This window comes from Helicoverpa armigera, chromosome 10 (assembly GCF_030705265.1).
Source record: "Helicoverpa armigera isolate CAAS_96S chromosome 10, ASM3070526v1, whole genome shotgun sequence".
In the NCBI taxonomy this organism is placed as follows: Eukaryota; Metazoa; Arthropoda; class Insecta; order Lepidoptera; family Noctuidae; genus Helicoverpa; species Helicoverpa armigera.
The window spans coordinates 2,471,256-2,489,928 of NC_087129.1; the positions used below are offsets into that span (position 1 = coordinate 2,471,256).

At 39.3% G+C, this 18,673-nt stretch overlaps 1 protein-coding gene across 13 annotated transcripts in view; it reads right to left on the reverse strand.

Moving 5' to 3' along the window:
• Positions 1-60: 60 nt before the first annotated feature.
• The window catches only part of LOC110374410 (teneurin-m), a 410,181-nt gene continuing 391,568 nt past the window's right edge, over positions 61-18,673 (reverse strand). For 7 of the 13 annotated variants that reach the window (XM_049840849.2, XM_049840850.2, XM_049840846.2 and 4 more), the window contains 16 exons: positions 15,541-15,708; positions 14,904-15,203; positions 12,765-14,639; positions 12,162-12,439; positions 11,854-12,085; positions 11,370-11,774; positions 10,952-11,287; positions 10,658-10,865; positions 10,224-10,250; positions 9,393-9,609; positions 8,668-8,844; positions 8,172-8,580; positions 7,580-7,832; positions 3,626-7,409; positions 3,169-3,540; positions 61-3,058 (listed from right to left, as the gene is read on the reverse strand). In XM_049840849.2, the coding sequence (XP_049696806.2) occupies positions 2,702-3,058; positions 3,169-3,540; positions 3,626-7,409; positions 7,580-7,832; positions 8,172-8,580; positions 8,668-8,844; positions 9,393-9,609; positions 10,224-10,250; positions 10,658-10,865; positions 10,952-11,287; positions 11,370-11,774; positions 11,854-12,085; positions 12,162-12,439; positions 12,765-14,639; positions 14,904-15,203; positions 15,541-15,708 (9,398 nt within the window). In that variant the 3' untranslated portion in view covers positions 61-2,701. The remainder of the gene's footprint in view (positions 3,059-3,168; positions 3,541-3,625; positions 7,410-7,579; positions 7,833-8,171; positions 8,581-8,667; positions 8,845-9,392; positions 9,610-10,223; positions 10,251-10,657; positions 10,866-10,951; positions 11,288-11,369; positions 11,775-11,853; positions 12,086-12,161; positions 12,440-12,764; positions 14,640-14,903; positions 15,204-15,540; positions 15,709-18,673) is intronic. The other 6 variants (XM_049840847.2, XM_049840856.2, XM_049840848.2 and 3 more) reach the window with 6 other exon arrangements.

An 18,673-nucleotide genomic window follows, 5' to 3' on the forward strand; every position in this document is an offset into this window, starting at 1 on the left:
TCAGGCAACCTGCAGCATAGACAATAATTAAAATAGGTAAGAAAAATGAAACAAAGTGAATATTTTAATACTTTTTTATTACATATTCCATTAGAATACTTTCTATTATTATCGTACATGCTTGCGCCTGATGAGCACGCACTCTCCCGACTAACAGAGTATGACAGTTGACTATCTATACACATTCAGAGTATTTTAATGGGGTCTATGCACCATATCTACATACAAATTAAATGCATTACGAGGAAATCAGTTCTACATGTAAATGCTTCGTGTGAAGATCGTACACTGTAAGCTCTCTAAAGTAATCTAGAAGCTGAAGTCTATGGATGTCAATGGCCGCACGTGATCTATGGAGCTGTCACTCCAATTGATTTTCCCGCCAAATTGATAACAGCTTTTATCGCGACAGTCGAATAATCGCCTGACCATACATCAACATTTAATTAAATATTGATCTATGCTCAGACAACATAAACCTCTCGGTAAAATCCCTTCCACTTTGATATATTACAATTCATTATAATCCTAAAATCCTTATCAGGTTACATTATAAATAATTCAAGCGTAAAGATATGTACAATATTTTTACAGATTACATACTCAATTAAGTACCTATTTACAAATTAGAATTCTTTATACATCATAAAAAAGATAACATACCGCTCTAAATATCACCATGAAATCAATAACTACATTCACAATAGATATATTATTATATTATCAATTAATTTCAAATAAAAATACACCTTAAAGTTCTAAATAAAGAGTAAGACGTATTACATTACAGTATTGCTTCTTTTAGTCACATTTTCCAAAATATCACCAACGCGCGGGCCTTCCGCACCCGACCCGATAGATTCGAATTTTGAATTTTTTTTCACCAAGTCTATACTTTTTTTTTGTAAAAAATATTCTCATCCTATCACCGGCCACTCAGTCACCTATCATTAAAGTATCTCTAACACAGAATAGACACCACATTTTAAATGAGACACATTTATGGACATATACTATAAATATCTACTTTTTAATTACAATTTGTGCTTCTCGCTGACTTATCGTTAAGGAAAAATCTACGAATCACAATAGTATTAACATTCGTAACTGCGAAACACACTTCTTACGCTTCGAGTATTGGTTTAGGCGCGTATTCTCTTAGCAGCTACGTGGGGAGTGGAAACAATAAATCAGTCTCTAGTCGTTCTGTTAAGTCAGCAAGAAGTTTGTTCCTAAACGGTTACGATAAGACCTACTGTTCGATTATTGCACAACACATGCAGAATGTACGTATTACGTTGACTGTAAATTTTAATTAGTTTTATTTTATTTAGTCTATTTTATTTTTTACGATGTCATGCTACTTTTTTGGATTATTGTATTCTACTTAGAACTCTGTCGCTCCGAACGGGAAGATGGCTTGACTACTGTACTGAAAACACACGACGTCTAATGGAAATAAATTTATTTTTTTGGGGCGGTAACATTTTTTTATTTTTTTTGCAATAATTATTCAGTTTATTGTGAAGAGGAGTGAAAATAAAACTTTCCATTACTCTGACATTTTGAGTGAAAGCCTAGTCAGTCTTTCTAAGTCGGTCATGACAAGTCCAATTTGTTCTGTTTTCACCGTAGATTGAACATTTTGGCCGCACTTGAAAGTTTTATTATTTATGAATTAAACGCCTGAATCACAACTACATTATACAAAAAATCGCATATTACTCCTCTGAATAACTCATCTGCATAGTTACTTTCAAGTTCACGCCAAAATATTGAGATCTGATCTCTACAAATTTTATGTTACTTAAAAGCCCGTCAGCGTTATTATGGCAAGTTACCTAACAAGCAAAAAATAGATTTCATTTAATTTGGAGAGTCAGATATATTAGAGGATATTAAATACAAAATTATTGCTAAATAGTGTTAGTATTGCGAAGTAAAAAGACCTTAGGTCTATAAAAGGAACAACTACAAGAATAAAATATACGTATTTTTATTTACATATAGGTACCTAAAATATGTAGGTAAGGATAGAACAAAATATTTGGCTAAAACTTAATAGGAATACATGGATCTTGTGATAAATTATAACATCTTAAATGATTTACGTATAGTCTATTCAAAATAAAAATGTTAAAAAAATATTTCATTGAACAATAAAAAAAGTTAAAATTGTGATTGCATATTGAGTATTTTGGTTCCATGATTTTATAAGTATTATGCTCAGTTAGTCGTATTATTATATTTTTTTATTATTTAAGTTTATTTATTTATGACTCGGTACCCTGTAGTGAGTTGTTTCGAGATTCAGTTCAGTCCAACGATGAAAGGGCATAAAGTGTGTAAAAATAAAGTATGAGCTTTGTAACGCATAAGTACGACACGAAAACAAAAACATTTTCGACATAGAATTTCTTTCGGCTTCCAGTCAATCTTAACCTAACCGTAAGCTTACATTACAAAACTTTTATTTCCCACTCAGTCCTAGCATTAACTCCTATTATCCGTAACCATCAGTAACACACCGATCACAGGAGCCTCTTTGTCGTTCCTTTCCACGTATAAACACTTTCAATCCTATAAAAAAATAGTTAAGAACTAAATACCGGCATTCCACATTTGAAACTTCACTATTTTTGATAAAATGGCCAGTGTCAAATCTGAAATCGAAGTGGCGTTCATTTATGGCACGTTAAAGTTATGAGCGGTGTCGTGCTCTCCCACTCTTTCTCCGTTTTCTTCTGGTATCGCGAACAAATACGATGTTTGCGGGGTCGTCTGCCAGTTGTGGGTACTTGGATACAGAATGGACGTCCCTGGCCACCCAGCCGTCCACGATTCCATGTGAGATAAGCTCTTCTTTCTCTTCTTCTGTCCATGACCCCCTGCCGTCCCAACCTGCAGCGACCAGGGCCTTTTCACGTTCCCAAGCTCTGGCGGCCGCTCTTTTGTGCGCATGCTTCAACAGTTTGATACGCTCTTGGTTGGGATCCACACCGTACCGCAGGACAATGACCGCTTGCGCAGAGCCCTTTCCAACGGCGTGAACTCGTACCTGGAAATTAAAATAAATATTTTGTGTCAAAACTGTGTTCCTATAATTCTAGCTTGTGCTTGTTTGTGTTTGCACAAGAACAAGAATCAAGGCTTATAATGTCAATTTACCTCTAATCCTTGATCATTCGTTTCGTCTTGTGAGACATTGAATTTGCCAGATAGCCTCCTAAGTTCTTCTAAGTCATCTCTGATTTTCAGCGTGTTGTCCTTTACAAAGTAGAAAACGTCCTGATCGTGGATATTGAAGTGTACGTCTAAGAAGTAGGAGTTATTGAATACAGTTGTTATAACGTCTTCAACGACGTTGTTGGCTCCATCGACCACACTGATTAGCGCTTTGCCGTCCACCCTTGATATAAGAACTCCTTCGCCGAATACTCCGCGCTTGTATGATACTCGTGGCAGCAGATTTCTGGTTATCGGTTCCATTTTCAGTAGCGGAGTTGGGACAAAGTTCATGTCTGCTAATTTGTGGCTTATCTGAAAAATTACAATATAGTTTAGAGTCTTGATTATTTTTAAACTTATATTTTGCAATTAAAATGGGTCAAATAGGGGTACACACCTTTTCAATGATACATTGAAGTCCAGACAAAACTTCGAAATCAGGAGTCAGTCGAGGCGCAGTCAGTTCTACCTTAGGTTGGAAGATCATATTGGTGATGTATCTTGAGCCCATCATCTTGTTGAGGTCATATCCATACAACTGAAGCCAACTGCTCAGATCTGTCATGTAAGGAGTGTTCTGATTTCTGTTGATTGGATCGTTGTTCTTGAATCGGTAAATGAAGATGTCTGTAGGCAGATGAAGTTTACTCGCCAGATGTTCCCAGCTCGGCGTCATCCACTGACCAACAACGGGATCGTATAACCGAGCGTCTAAGTAAATCAGATTGGTATAATAATCGTAAATGCCTCCTTGGAAGTCCACAGGCACATAGAATTCTGGATTTGTGTCTTTAACGATTTTTCCGAATGGACTGCGCTTGATTTCCTTTACGATTTCTCCATTTACATCAAATACTACCACCGGAGAGCCGTTTTGATCAGTAGCAACATAAAATCGTTGGTCTTCTGTTTCGATGCACGTTAAGAAATCTCTCTGATCGTATAGATATCGGACAGTTTTGCCAGATTTCGGGAAGTGAACATGCGTTACTAGATTTGGAGTTTGCGGGTTGGCGTAGAAGAATTGTGTGACGTTGCTCTTGTCGTCCTTCCATGCTACCAATCTATTCCTGTCGTCATAGTAATACCACATTTGGAACTTGTCCCGTTCGGAGGCATGCACGAATTGTCCTCGGGAGTTGTACCTGTATTTTTGTTCTCCGCGTCTTATGACGAAACCTCGGCCATCGTAGCTGCTGTATTCAATGTCGCTGTATTGTACAACCCTATCACCGATGTCGTAGCCGAGGTAACGTTTCTCTCCGTGTTCAATAACTCCAATTACGTTGCCATTCTCATCGTAAACGTATTTCCAGTCATCCTCAGATCCTACTACTTCCATCAAATGACCGTCATAGTTGTAACTGATTCGTTCGTTCGATGAAGTATCGCCAATCATAACCTTCTTCGATTTTATTCTGTTTCTTGAGTCATATTCAACTTCAAGTCGGAAAACATCGAAAGCTTTGATGTTTATTAAGATGGTCTTCACTCTACCGCGATCGTCGTAATCCGTGATCGTGAAGTATTGTTTGCTTGTGTCTTGCATCACTGACCTATTGAACGTGTTTCTGTATATTCTCAAATCGCTGAGTGCTTCAAGAATGCCTAGGTTCTGATTGTACTTCATTCTCAGCTGTGGCATTTCCTTGCTATTGATATTCACATCAATTGTAGAAAGCCGAGCATTGCCGTCGTATTGATATTTGAAATGAGCGTTGTTCAGGTTACTCTTGGGACTGAATTTCATCTTTTGGTCTTTTAGAATGCCAGCGTGATACTTGTAATCTTGCCTTAGTTCGTAATCAGAGTCCGATATTTCTACGTTTTTAACAAGATGAGTATTTTCGTGGTAAACATAGCGGATAGCAGATGCTCCTGCTAATATCATCTCCAACTTTCCGCTGTTATCATACACATATACAATTTTACCAGATTGATGTGGGAAAATCTTAGATAGAATATTGCCATCGTCATTATATAAGATTTCGTAAGGATGTCTGTTCATTGGCGAGAAGTACTGGTACTTGAAATACCCTAGAGATGTCATAAGGGCAAACGTATGAATGTGACCTCGTGGAGTGGTTAAGTTTTGTAGTGCTCCAGAATCATCGTAATCCAGTAGATAATCACTACCTCTAGGTGTTGTTACTTTCAGTGGTAGAGAGGTGAACATATCCCTAAAGGAGTATGCTAACGATGATCCATCGCCATACCTTATTTCGTTTAGTCTACCAGCTCGGTCGAAACCATAAGTTTCATTCAGATCACCCCAACTCCATTTAGTCAGTCTGTTAAATCTGTCGTAATCAAGCACAACTTCTGCAAATATACCACTGCTCGGTCCAAACCTTACTGGTCTTGCAGTTCTGTCATAAGTTACGTTCAAGAGTTCTACCTTATCGTCCATGAACACTGCTATTGTTGATGACTCTCTATCGTATTCTAGAGTGAGTAAGTTTTCACCATTTATCCTTAGTTTGCGTCCGACTTGGGCAATAGATTTGCCATTTCTAGCTCTGTTAAGGAGTTTTCGCAAGAAGTAACGCCATTCAAATCTATTTGCCAAGTCACCACCAACTTCGGTTCTCTGCTTCGCGGGAATAGGGAAGCTTTCACCCAAAATGGGATCAACTTCAGCCAATATTGTGTACGGAACAGTGTCTGTAGATATTACGTGACCCCATGGCATACTTGATGAAATACTACTGTCCGATGAAATTATAGTCTTTTGCTCTGCCTCACCAGTACGAGTATTTACTGAAGATCCCTTTATCAAGATCGAAATAGGCTTCTTATTATTTTCTGTGATGCGAACTGTCGCTCCTTTGATACTTAGATCGAAGTTCAGATTGATGATTCGGCCAGTGGGCGTCACAGCTGATGTCAGACGTCCGAATTCATCGTACTTGTAGACGTAACTCCTTCCAGTACTGTCGTATTTAGATTTGAGCAATCCGCTTGGGCCGTAGTAATCGAAGGTAACATTGAAATTGTCTGGAGTCCTTAGTTCTTGTAGCATCTTCATCCTTGACATTTTTAGCCTACATTTCTGTCCCTTCGTGTTTTCAATAGAGTTGACTGAAGTGGAGTAATCTCTGAGTAAGAACACTTTATTGCCAGCTGCATCTGTCACGGTGCTGAGTTTCCCATTACTTGTGTTAACAGTGTAGGTAAATACGTAGTTGTTCTCGCCTGTCAAAATATTCTTGCTAGTTACGTGCTGACCAAATCTGTTAAAGATGTAGATCTCTTGTGTGTCAGGTGAATATATTTCGTATTCCCTCGCTCCACTCGCATCCGGAATACTTGCCATTACTGATCTGATTCTATAGTTTGCTTGATCTGCTATATGCACGATACCGTCGGGACTGACTATGACAGCTGAGATTGTGTTGAACTTGGAGTTGGAGGCCAAGTAATGGTCAGCTTCGAAGCAGTCACACCCTCTTTCTAAGCAGTTGCATTTCGATTCAGCGCCAGCGTACAGTGAAATCTTGCCATCAGTTGTGATAAGGCGAACTCGGTTTATTCTTTGTGAATCACTCTCAGCTACATAAAGGTCTCCCGCTGAACCGAAAGCTATACTTTGCGGCATCACCAATGTGGCATAAGTTGCCAATTCAACATCAATTCCGGTCATAGGTGATGGACAATGCAGAGGTCTTCCAGCAATTACTTTCACCCTGCCATCTGGGGCCATTTGCAAAATCATGTGATCGTCAATGATGTGGAGGCTGTTGTCTAATGGGTTGATCGCTAGCTCGGTAGGCCAACGTAAGTGAACTTCTTCCACACTAAGGGTACCTTCACAAGGAATGGGTTTCCAGTGAGCTCTATGCATGTGATTTCCAATGATTGTTGTTATGATGCCGTCTCTGTCAACCATTCTGATGTTTGTACCGTCAGCGAAGTAGACGATGTTATCGATGGAAACCGCGACTCCCTTAGGGTAGGCAAGCTTGGCATCTCTAGCCAATGCTCCATCTCCACAATGAGCTTCGTCACCTGGAAGACATCTTTCTCCAGAACCGACAACAGTCTCCCAGTTATGTTCAGGGTCACTGAAGTCCTCTGTGTTGCGCACCCTTATGATTTGATGAGATTCTGGGTCCGATATGTATAAGTTGCCATCAAGAGGTGATAGAGCCATGTGGTACCGGTAGGAGACTCGAGTGGCACTGAAAAGATAACAAGCAACTATAAGTTGTATGTAATACATTCGTAGATATTTAACATATCGTGAACCATCAATTATATTAAAGGATAAGAATAAGATAAGATAAGTGTTTTTAAAAGAATACATTGAGCGGGAAATGTATTTGCATATTTTTTCAATAATAAAACTTACTTCAACTTGACCACTGTTCGCACAGTCCCGTCCGGACTGATCTTCCGAACAAGATTGAAGTCTCCCACAAAGATGGATCCATCAGGGGCTGCGGCTAAGGCTACTGGTGCTAAGAGCCTTTGTCTGGAAGCCACGCCAGTGCATTCATCCCCACATTCCAGTTCACGTTGACGACCGTCACCCATTGTCGTGATGATCACACGAGGCTTATGTTTCAGGTAGACGTTTGTTCCATCACCCTTTTGGAGGATGCCTGAAAATAATTTAATAATATTGTAATGATATTGTGTGTTTCATCTATGTCATAAAATATTAATTTCATTTAAAATTCAATTTAGTAAATCATCTTCATATTATTATAAACACTGCGCAATGCATGTCATTCAACGTGATCGAGCGCTGTCACTGAAGAGGTCAAATATACTGAACCACTTAACAGATTACATGGCTTTGTACTTAGGGCTGCAAAACGGTTAGATATACTTAAGCTCCAAACGAGACGCTTTAAATCCCAAGCTGTGGTAAAGGGCGCTAAAATAACACTTGGGTAAGTTATCCAAACGTACGCATATAACGTAAAAAGTGAATTTACCTTCATGGAAGTTGTATCTGTGATGGATATCCAAGTTCCAGCCTCCAACGTCGGATATACTCATGTCTTGTCCACTTAGTTTAGTAGTTTGCACATTCCAGATGACATCCTTACAATCTGTGTACTGATATCCAACTTTGACTAAAGCAGTGGTGACTCCGTATACTCGCTGCTTGTAAACGTTGAGGCGATTCCATGGATACGTGAATTTGATGACTGGATCGGCTTCGAAAGTCTTCTTGAACAGTATGCCTTCAATTGTTATCCTAAGATGGATGAGTGCCAACGTCGATGGAATTTTCTCAGGAGTAAGCTGCAGTTGTATGGTTGAAAGATAACCAGCTGCTCTAGAGCTGTGGTATACTAGGTGTAGGCCTGTTCCAGGGATTTCGAGGCTTTCTTGAATCACCTGGAAATGGTATCATTTTATTAGCAAAATGTTTATAACAGTCATAGGATGAACTTAAGAAAAGTGTAATACTGTTTGAATTCATACCTGAGATTCTGCTAATATAGCACTTTTGTCAGGACAAGCTCCTTGGAATCCATGCTTCCATGTAGCCAGTACTACAGGCTTCATAGTATCGTAATCATGAGCTAGACAAGCTTGTGGGGGGCCCATGTTAATCTTCTCATCCATAGTCGTCATTAGGACAGTGTCAATAATCACAACCTGAAAACAAATAGACAAGAAATTATTATAGTAAGATGAGTATTAACCTATTCCAGTTGATCTTGTTTGAAATTAAAGTTGATTGCATTCGTTAAAAGAAAACGAACGCATAAACCGTGAATCGTAATTGTTAAATAATGCATCCATTTATGAATGTCTAAACATACACAGGTATAACGAGTAATATATTGGAATTGAACCGCTGCAAGGCAAAGCGTGTTTAAAATTAAGTTTTAAGAAAAATAATAGAGTTATAAAATTTTTAACGTCCTTACGGTTAATGGCTGGTTTGCATGTTCTGCCTTAGGAAAAACTAAATAACCCCGTGTGGAGTTAACTTGAACGTTGTTTGAACTATTAAAGACTGTATTAAGCATGCCTAGAAGTGAGGTCAGGTTTACGAATTCGATTTCGAATTAGCAAATGCATTGCCATGAAGCAAGCTGAATTTAACTTTATTTTAGGAGTGTTTCAGAGTATTAAAAAAAAAGATTAATGGCAAAGAAGATTTTATCAAAATTCTCACACCAGCTTAGAAACATAATTACCTCGTTCCAAGGCACGTAGACAACCTTCGTAGCTCGTTTAAACGGTGCCCTTCCGAAGTTCAATGTGACAGCTCCACCTCCATTTACCAGGAGATCAAACCAGCCATCTTCTCTGGTCAGCGTGAAACCTTCCAGAGGCGTATCGGTGGATACCCTGACACCAACCAGACCAGTCCCAAGTAATGTGACCACACGACCTCGGACAACCGCTGAACGACTGAAAATTCGGGCGATGTATCCATTAGTCTTAAGTCGGCCAATGTTTGTGGACTTTACCAATGCGTGTACTTATTGACCAATCTTGGTCATTGGTCTACTCAGGAGGAATTTTCTAGTTTCTATTTGTGAAGGACATCTATGAAATATGGGGCTTGTGAATAATATTTTATAAGTGAGTAATCTACGTCATCTATTGATTAATGGTGACTAAGCTAAGGGACTAAGTATGTTGTATAGAATGAATTTCGTTCCGATCAAAATTATTTCCAAGATGAAAATTTCAAATGAAGCACAAATCTAGTGTTTAAAAAATATGTCGCTATCAATATACCATCTTGTACTAGAGTTAATAAAAATCCCTTCCAATAGTTGACCATACATGACAATAATTTTATTATAAACATTTAAATAATAAGCGAACACAAATTCACAGGACACAATAGTAGGTAGCTAACACTAAAGTAGCACAACATGCATGACATAGATGCGTATAATAAGTACAATATATGTCGCCAATTAAATATATATTAATATAATGTTGGATATAATATAAACTCGCAGATAAATCTAAATTTAACAAACACTATCCTACGTTCGATTCACAAGTCTTACCTCGAGTTGAAGTGGTTCCAAAACATACTGCGCAGCGTTAGAAAAACCGAGAGAAATGACAGAATGAGTAAGTATTATATTGTGTATAATTATATTAATTTAGAAACAAGGAAGCTCGGAAACGTTAGTATCAGCGACGTTAGTATACGTGTATCACATGCAGACGTCGATCTTCTAGAGTTTGTTACTTCGATATTGTTACAAATACATACAATTTGTTCCATATAAGTGTAAGAAAAGAAAGAAAGCATTGTGGTACACTCTTATAATGTAAATAAAACATTGGGATCGACTGGGGCACAACATTGCGTATCTTATATAACAAATATTTATACGGCGTTTGTCGACTTAGGATTAGTCGACAAAGTAAATATTAGCTAGTTATTATTTAACGCTTAACCCTAACGAATAACACCGAACATTTAGGCACTCACCTTTCGTTGAAGTTTTCCTGCTTTGCGTAGTTTTGGAGACTACCTTCATCTATGATGAATTTCATCCGCTCGAAGAAAGATGCAGTGATGGCTGGAGGTTGCTTCCTAAGGAGAATATCAGTAGGCTTCGGTGAAGAGACGCAGAGCTGACTGCCTTTGCAGATAGGGTTGAGGCAGCACTCAGGATCCTCGCAATCCACGAGGCCATCTAAACAGAATACACAAACAAATAATTCATATCTTACTAATAAAATTTTACCATCAATCCTGTATTAATATACAGTCGGTACAAACCTTTGTCATTATCCTTTGAATCATCACAGATCTGTTCTTTGAGCGTCGTACAATCCGGACCGTCCCATCCATCGAAACATTTGCAGGACCACTGGCCATCATTGGCGACCTTACACTGCCCATGTCCGGCGCATCCCCGAGGACAACCTTCCAGTGTGCAATGCCGACCGTTCCAACCAGACACGCAGAGACAAGTGCCATTTTTACATTGACCGTGGTCACTGCAGCGGGCGTCACATAGCTTAGAGGTACAGAACTCGCCAGTCCAACCGGGATCGCATACACAAGATTCGCCGACACATCTTCCGTGTAGACCACAATCAAGATCACAAATCTCTGTAAATATGAAAGTAACAAATTAAAAATTGTCGGCGACGGTTACAACACAATTTGTTATACTTAAATTGAGAATGTTTACCTTTGGAGCAGTCATCGCCAGACCAACGAGCGTGACAAGAACAGGTTTGGGTGTCAACATCGAACGTTCCATGCCCAGAGCAGTCCGGAAGACATTGCAAAGCATCCTTATCCATTGTTGCACAGTCAATGCCTTTCCAGCCCTTCTTGCATATACACGAGCCTTCGATGCAGAATCCATGTCCGGAACAAGTTGGATGAGGGCAGTCAATATCAGCGCAAAACTTGCCTTTGTAGCCTCTGACACAAGAGCATTTGCCATTGACACAATGGCCGTGACCATTGCAATCGGGTACCTCACATTCGTCATGCCGTAGAGAACATTCTTTGCCTTTCCATCCAGGATTGCACTGACATTCGCCATTGATGTATTCTCCTCGTTGACTGCATAGTACTGGACACACGCCTAAAAAATATTTCAATGTTAGATTTTTGTAGACCAAGTTAATTAAGAAAATGCAGTTACTAAGGTATATGTTACTTACTTTTGCTGCAGTCATCACCTCCAAAACCGGCCTGGCACTGACAATGGCCCATCAGACATTCCCCTTTACCAGAGCAGCCGTTAGGACAGTTGTGCGTCATTTCATCAGCGATCATTGCTATGAACGTGATCTCCTGTGGGTCGCCGTCGTCATTGTATAAAGATAAGAACCAATGGCCTTGCTCCATGTAGTGTGTTACTTCTTTCTTGATCGAGGGCTGCAAATGATATTTCTATGTTAAAGTGTATTCCTTACCCTTTTCTACATATAAATCATTCAGGTATATTCTACGAAAGGTTAAAGCTTACATGTGAAGTTCTTGTTGTTCTCGCCTTGAAACCGCTGAGTACTTCCAAGATATGATATTGCGTATGTGTGGGTAGAGCGTTTCTTCTCGCGTACACGCCTATGGAAGCACCTCGGGGTATCATGTAGTCGAACTTCACGTAACTGGCTTGAGTTTGATAAAACTGCATATTCCAGTAACTATATGGAGGGATTTCTTTTGATAATTTTTCACCTAAAGTAATTTGTTTGAACGTCGTTCCGTCTGGTGGAAATGTTTGCGCGGGAAACGTTCGTGCACCTATAAAATTTTACGAGGTTAGTTTTGGTACATATGTTTCACAATATTATGACATGCGATAATGTGATGAATTTTTGTATGCACTGTTAAAGAATACTTATCTACTAAACTACTACCACTATGTACTACCCATTTCGTTATTAAAGCTCATGCAACTGCAAATATGATGCCTTATGCCAAATAATATTAAGAACCTTGCGACCAGTGATGAACATGCTTGTTAGTATGTTAGACACAGTTGTATTTGTTCACAGAACCCCTAAGCGGTGATGGATTTGGTGACCGTTAGTAAGTTATCTCTGACTTGATTGAAGGTCAACCTCACCTTCCAATATAAGAATGGGTGGAGGCTGAACTTTTGGGCAAACGCATTTTGTTGGTGTTTCAGTCGTAGAAATTGTGTCAGTTTCAGTTGTTATTTCTGTCGTGGTCTCTGAGACCATATAGCTGTCTGTTGTAGAAATATTTTCATTTTGAGTCGATATATCAGTACTCGTATCTATCGAGGTATCAGTAGATACTGTTTCTGCCTCTGTTGAACCTGTCAATTTGCTCAAATCCTCAGTTGTGGATTCCATTAGGTCAGAATTTCCAGTACTGGAAATTTGATCAGCTACAGTGGATGAATCAAAATATGTAGACGCTGTCGTCGCTCCACTGTCAGCAGACTCGTCATAGAAATCATCAGTGGCATTGGTTATGCAAGCTGGGCACGAACATTCACAGCTTCCTCCATTCTCGCTATCAGCACTTGTGGGCTTGTTGATTTTCGTTGACCCTTCTAGAGTAACAGGTCTATTAAAATGAGAAGCTTGGGTAGGTTCTGAATCCATTGGAGTAATTTTGACAGTTGGTATTTCATTCGTATCTCCAATTGTAGGAACAGTTAATGTTAGAGAATAAAGCTGCTTAAATGCTGAGCTTTCAGCATCATCCGCAGAAATTGTCAGGTTAATCAACACATGTTTAGGATTAGTCACGTCAGGTATTTTAGTATCACCAGTATTGACAGTGGGAGTTTCGTCAGCACTTGTTTCAGTAGTAGTGCTTGAAGTAAATATTTTATTAGTAACATTTAGTGACGGCCTTGTATTTATAACATGCTCATTGTGCGTGGTGTATTTATTTACAGTGGTATGTGCGGTTGATTCTGTTATGTACTCATTTGTTTTAATATTTTCGGTTGTTACAGATTCCGTAGAGCTAGGTAAAGGTGACAGCGTTGTTGCTTCAGTTGTTATTGCAGTTTCAGTAGCTGTTACTGTCTCGGTTGTAACAGCTTTGGGTGTGCTTGTCTGTAAGACGTGTTTAGTACCACTACCTTCACTCTCATAACGGAACTTTTGTAAATCGTTATCCACATCAGTTGAGTCATTAGTATAAATGTGCAGCACTTCTTTAATTTTTTCCAATTGGTCTTGAATTTTAGAAAACTGAAGTTTTTGGAAACCATACGAACGGATAAAGGTGGATGAATCACCTTGCATATCTTCAGGCTCATAAGCTATATCATTTACTTCAGTTTTTATTTGACTTTTATCTTTGTCATCGACTTGAAGCGGATGGTCCACGTTAGTTTCATTTGTTTTAATAAGTATTGGACTATTTTCGCTGCTAACGTAATTAGTTTCTTTAGTTGTTATTTCAGTAACCGTGCTAGTCAAAGTAGTAGATTCGACTGTTGGCACCACGATTTGTTCAGTAGTTGTTGAAGCAACATTTGTTGAAGACAACCGGGTTTTGTTACTTGTACCCGTCTCGACGTTATTTGTTAGATCACCAGTATTAATCGACACATCATCATTATTGCTAGACACAAAAGCATTGTTAGAACCCTCGATGTTTTCTTCGTCCCGTTGAGTGATGGTTTCTTCTGCCACACCATGCACTAAGCTAATAGTGTTCACAGAAGGTTTGGTTATATCATGCATATTTACAGCGGTGGAAGAATCTTCAGAAGAAACAGATGGTGGTAAAGAAGAAGCATGCCCATCTACTACATCTACACTTCTACGGTGACGGGAGTGATGTTCCGTTTTACCTGTGCCTATGGTTGGCAAGCTTTGATGCGGCCTCGCCATAGTTTTGTTGGCGAATTCTAGTGAAGTTGCTTTTGACGCCGGGAACACTTCTGGTGGTTCACCGACAACTACTGTACACGATTTGGGGTTTTGATAAGTCCAGTTAACAAAATATGATGCTGTGGACAATTAAATGTAATTAGAATAAGGAACATCAACTTATGTTCAAATGGGAATGTTACATTATGATAATGTTGTTGTTCAAAAGTTACACACAGTTTATAATCTCATTATGTAAGGTTCAAGAAATGAGCCTCTTAGAAGTTGTATGTTTACTGTAAATCCAAAAGTGACAGAGGATTTGCTCGTGTTTTGTTTGATTTGGGGAAAGTATGTATGTATAATATTATTGTGTAGAAATCAGTAATCAGCGATAGACTCACCTGTCATATAAGACGCGATGGCTAACAATACAACGAAGAGTATTATAAATACAATAGCGGTGCACTTCCAAGAGCACCTCGACGAGAGGCCTTTTCGGAAGTGAAACCGTGAACCGGCTGAGGGAAAGTTCGAAGATCGAAGGTTGTTCCTGACCGGGAGGACAGGAACTGGGGTACCGAATGTCGGGTGTGGCCGGTCTGACCGCTCCATTCTTTCTAACGTGCTCTTCTCTGGTTTGCCAGGACTACTACATGAAGAATTCGACTTGTAGTCCATAGACGGATTCTTTTGAATATCCCCTGAAATTAGAATTCGATTAGTAACGTAATATTTTCATCTTACATCGTAAATGTCATGTTTTCTTTTAAATTCTTTAGGGAAGATTGTATTGAATTTTTGTTTGTTCAACAAAATGTTTTAAAGGTCACAAAATGTGTGTATTCAGCGGAGGCGTATATTTGAGCCTCTTATATCGAATTTCTAGATATACTTATAGCTTTGGAAAAATACTAAAGGTAGCGTTATATAATAATAAAAGTTTGGGATGAGAATAATTTGGTCCAAAGTGGTGATTCAGTTGTTTATGTGGTGTGTAAGTGTACTTAGTCTAATAAAAACATTGAAAAAGGTTCTAACATTCACCTGAAGGCACGTAGAAGTTGCCAGAAGGCGTGCGCACGAGGCACGAGGGCTCGAAGTCGCCCAGGTCCGCTGGGTTGCCGGTGATGCGACCGTTCAGCCGTGACATGGTCGGGTTGCGAGGGGGGACATCGGGCGGGAGACGAGACCCTTCCAAGAGACACCCTGCAAAAGAAAGCAATTATATGAATATGGTATTCACCGACACTAAGTTTGAAAACAAAAGAGTTGGCTCAAATTAGCGTTTAATTGAAAGCAAATTATCGATATTCAATGCTTTATATTCGATGTTCTTCCTTCCTTCTTAATAAAAATTATTATCATACTTCGTAAATATGATTCAAGTTTAACAAAGTCAATGCAATCAAACACGGCTTACGCCGAAAGTCGTTGAAAACTTTCCTACACAAAAATAAGGCTCCAACAATAACAAGAATCGGAACAAACGGAAGAAAAAATTCAAGCACTTGCAGGTTTATTGCTGTTAAATAAAACAACCCTTTTAAAAGTTACGATAAATAAAGCCCAGGCTCTATCTTGGATGCTTGTGGGAGTTTTGCTTCGTCAATAAAAATAACAGATACCGTGGTAGTTTCATAAGACAAAGCAAAAAAGTTACGAGTTCAAAATCCTCTGAAAAATAGTAGAAAATCGAAAAAATTTAGTACCTAAGCAAAACTTGGCCTTCATTATTACCTATAATCTGTTATCAAATGCCATTTTGTAAAGTTAAAGGCTTTTACAAAATTAATCAGCATGCTCCAGCGGTCGTGGTGGAGGCATTAGCACAGGGAAAAATTTAATTAATTCCATCCACGAAAATTTACAAGTTGAAATTCAATTAGGGGCGAATATTGCTCACCGTAATGGCTCGTAAACAAATAACCGTGGATAGGCTCATGCAAATGGATCAAAGATCGCGTGTTTCGGCGGTTCTTTATAAGGAAAATATATTAGATCGGGAGCTATTGGTCTAACCGCGGGGCGCGGCGGACTCTCCCATCGCTAATATAAGCTAATGGAAAATCGAAGTATTATCTGTGCCCCGCGCCCCCGACGCCTCTTATCGGCCCGCCATAACATCCAACTTTTGATCCTCTACGAATTTTAAGGATTCCTTCGAGCGTTAATTAATTTATTGTACCACCCGATGTAGCCGCAAGAAAACTCAATTAATTTTAAAAGGGTTTTTGTGTTGTTTTTTTCGCGATCGATCTCCCCCACCCTCTCGATCACTACCAAAATGAAAATGGTGAAGTTCCCGACAATATCGTCAGCCGCCTTTTGTGGTCTCGCCCTTTGATACGATTCTTTTCTTAGCAATTAGAGATTAATGAGTTTCATTGAACTTTCATAAAGCGCACTATTACTTGCAGTACCTACTGGGTAGTGGCTATTTATATCACGTAACAAATGATTATTTCGTGGCTATTTTTAATTTGATGAAACTTACAGCTAAACATACAGCTACTTTAGTTATCAATGACAAAACCAAGCTCTCCTATGTAATATAATCACAGGGTTGTCCACAATGCATCTTGGAAGACTTTACAAGTAATACTAATCGTCCTCTAAATGTGGTAATTTGTTATGAGGGCCGATGTTTAAGGACAAATGCGCCAAGTCGAGCGCACCGAACGGTCGATCCATCCCATCCCGCCACCACAGCCAATGAAAAAACTAAATCACCAAATCCCTTACCTAATTTAGGAGGACAAGCATAGTCATTAATACACACGTCAGTCGTCGTGCTACTACAAAATGTGGCCCATTTATATCCCGTCTCGGGGCCTGGGAATTATGGTAATCGGACGAGTCGTGTCCTTTGTCTGTAATGGTTGGTAATTACCGAGGCACCTCCGGGGGCACTTCGTCTACTGGAGGGGCCCACCGGGTCGGAGAATTCGACACTCGTTACGCGAATCGTCTCAACTTTAAAAAGGGAACGCGATTTTGAATGCCGTCATGGGATTTGTCGTTGCGCACCCGGAACAAACTCACTTTTTTTCTCTTTTTACTTTTGCCAAAATTGCCTACCACATACAACGTCCTGATTGGTCCTTTTTGAGTTTGTTTACGTAAGGAATTCGGTATTTTTTACAACCATGCCAGACTTTTCGGCGCTCGCTTTTACTATCCCATATTATTTATTGAGACTACACTATGCATAAAACTGAATAACAATCAGATAGAGGCCACTATCCATATTCCGGTTCGTTTATTTTTATATTTTTCGAGCCATCTGGCATCCGATCTCCTATTTTCCGTTTAGGATCCGTATTTTCTTCCGAAGAAATCCAAAGCTCGCTTACTTATTGGAAGATAAAGGGGGTGTGTTTCGGCTCATTTGCGGCCGAGCTCGGCCCGAACAAACGTGATTTCTTATTGGAAACGGAAAAGAAATAGACCGACTCGTAATAGAGTAACTGCGGTTTACCCGCCAGTAAGCTTCGCCGGAGAGGTTAATTCCCTGTCCATTATGCCTGCTAAGATTAACATTCAGGATTTTTACTATTTGTTTAAGCTCATCGATCGAAGTTTACTTAACTTTTACGTATGACACGTGAAAGTAATAATTTAGGCGCACATGTTGGCAGCATGGCACCAACTGTCTAGTACATATCTCTCGCCAGGTAGTTTCATAACCTGCGACGTTGATGTATGGGACGTAAAGCAATTCACGTGTAAGACGCACACCGATAGAAACGAGATACATTTGGGCAATCTCTGAAGGCAAGAGACGCGGCGGCAACACGTGCTCACAATCTTAAACTCGTTACACGAACATTCCCGAAGCAATTTAGAATTTACCCCTTAATCTTGATCCTAACTGGAATTGAGAACAAACATACACGAGAATCCTTATTTACGTAGATTAATATCGAAGACATATGTATGTGGATAACGGTATATAATACTTGTGTGGTAAAAACACTTAAGCCATACGTTCTCGATGACGTCGAATTCCCCAATTTCGATTTTAAATTTAGCACCAAAGTTGGACCCGTGCAATATTTATATGAGAGATCGGCGCTGCGATTTATAGTTGGGAAACAATCGGGAACTTGGTCCGGCGTCGTCGTGACTTCGTTTTAATTAGTACCCATTCATCGTTGAACAATCGAGTGCT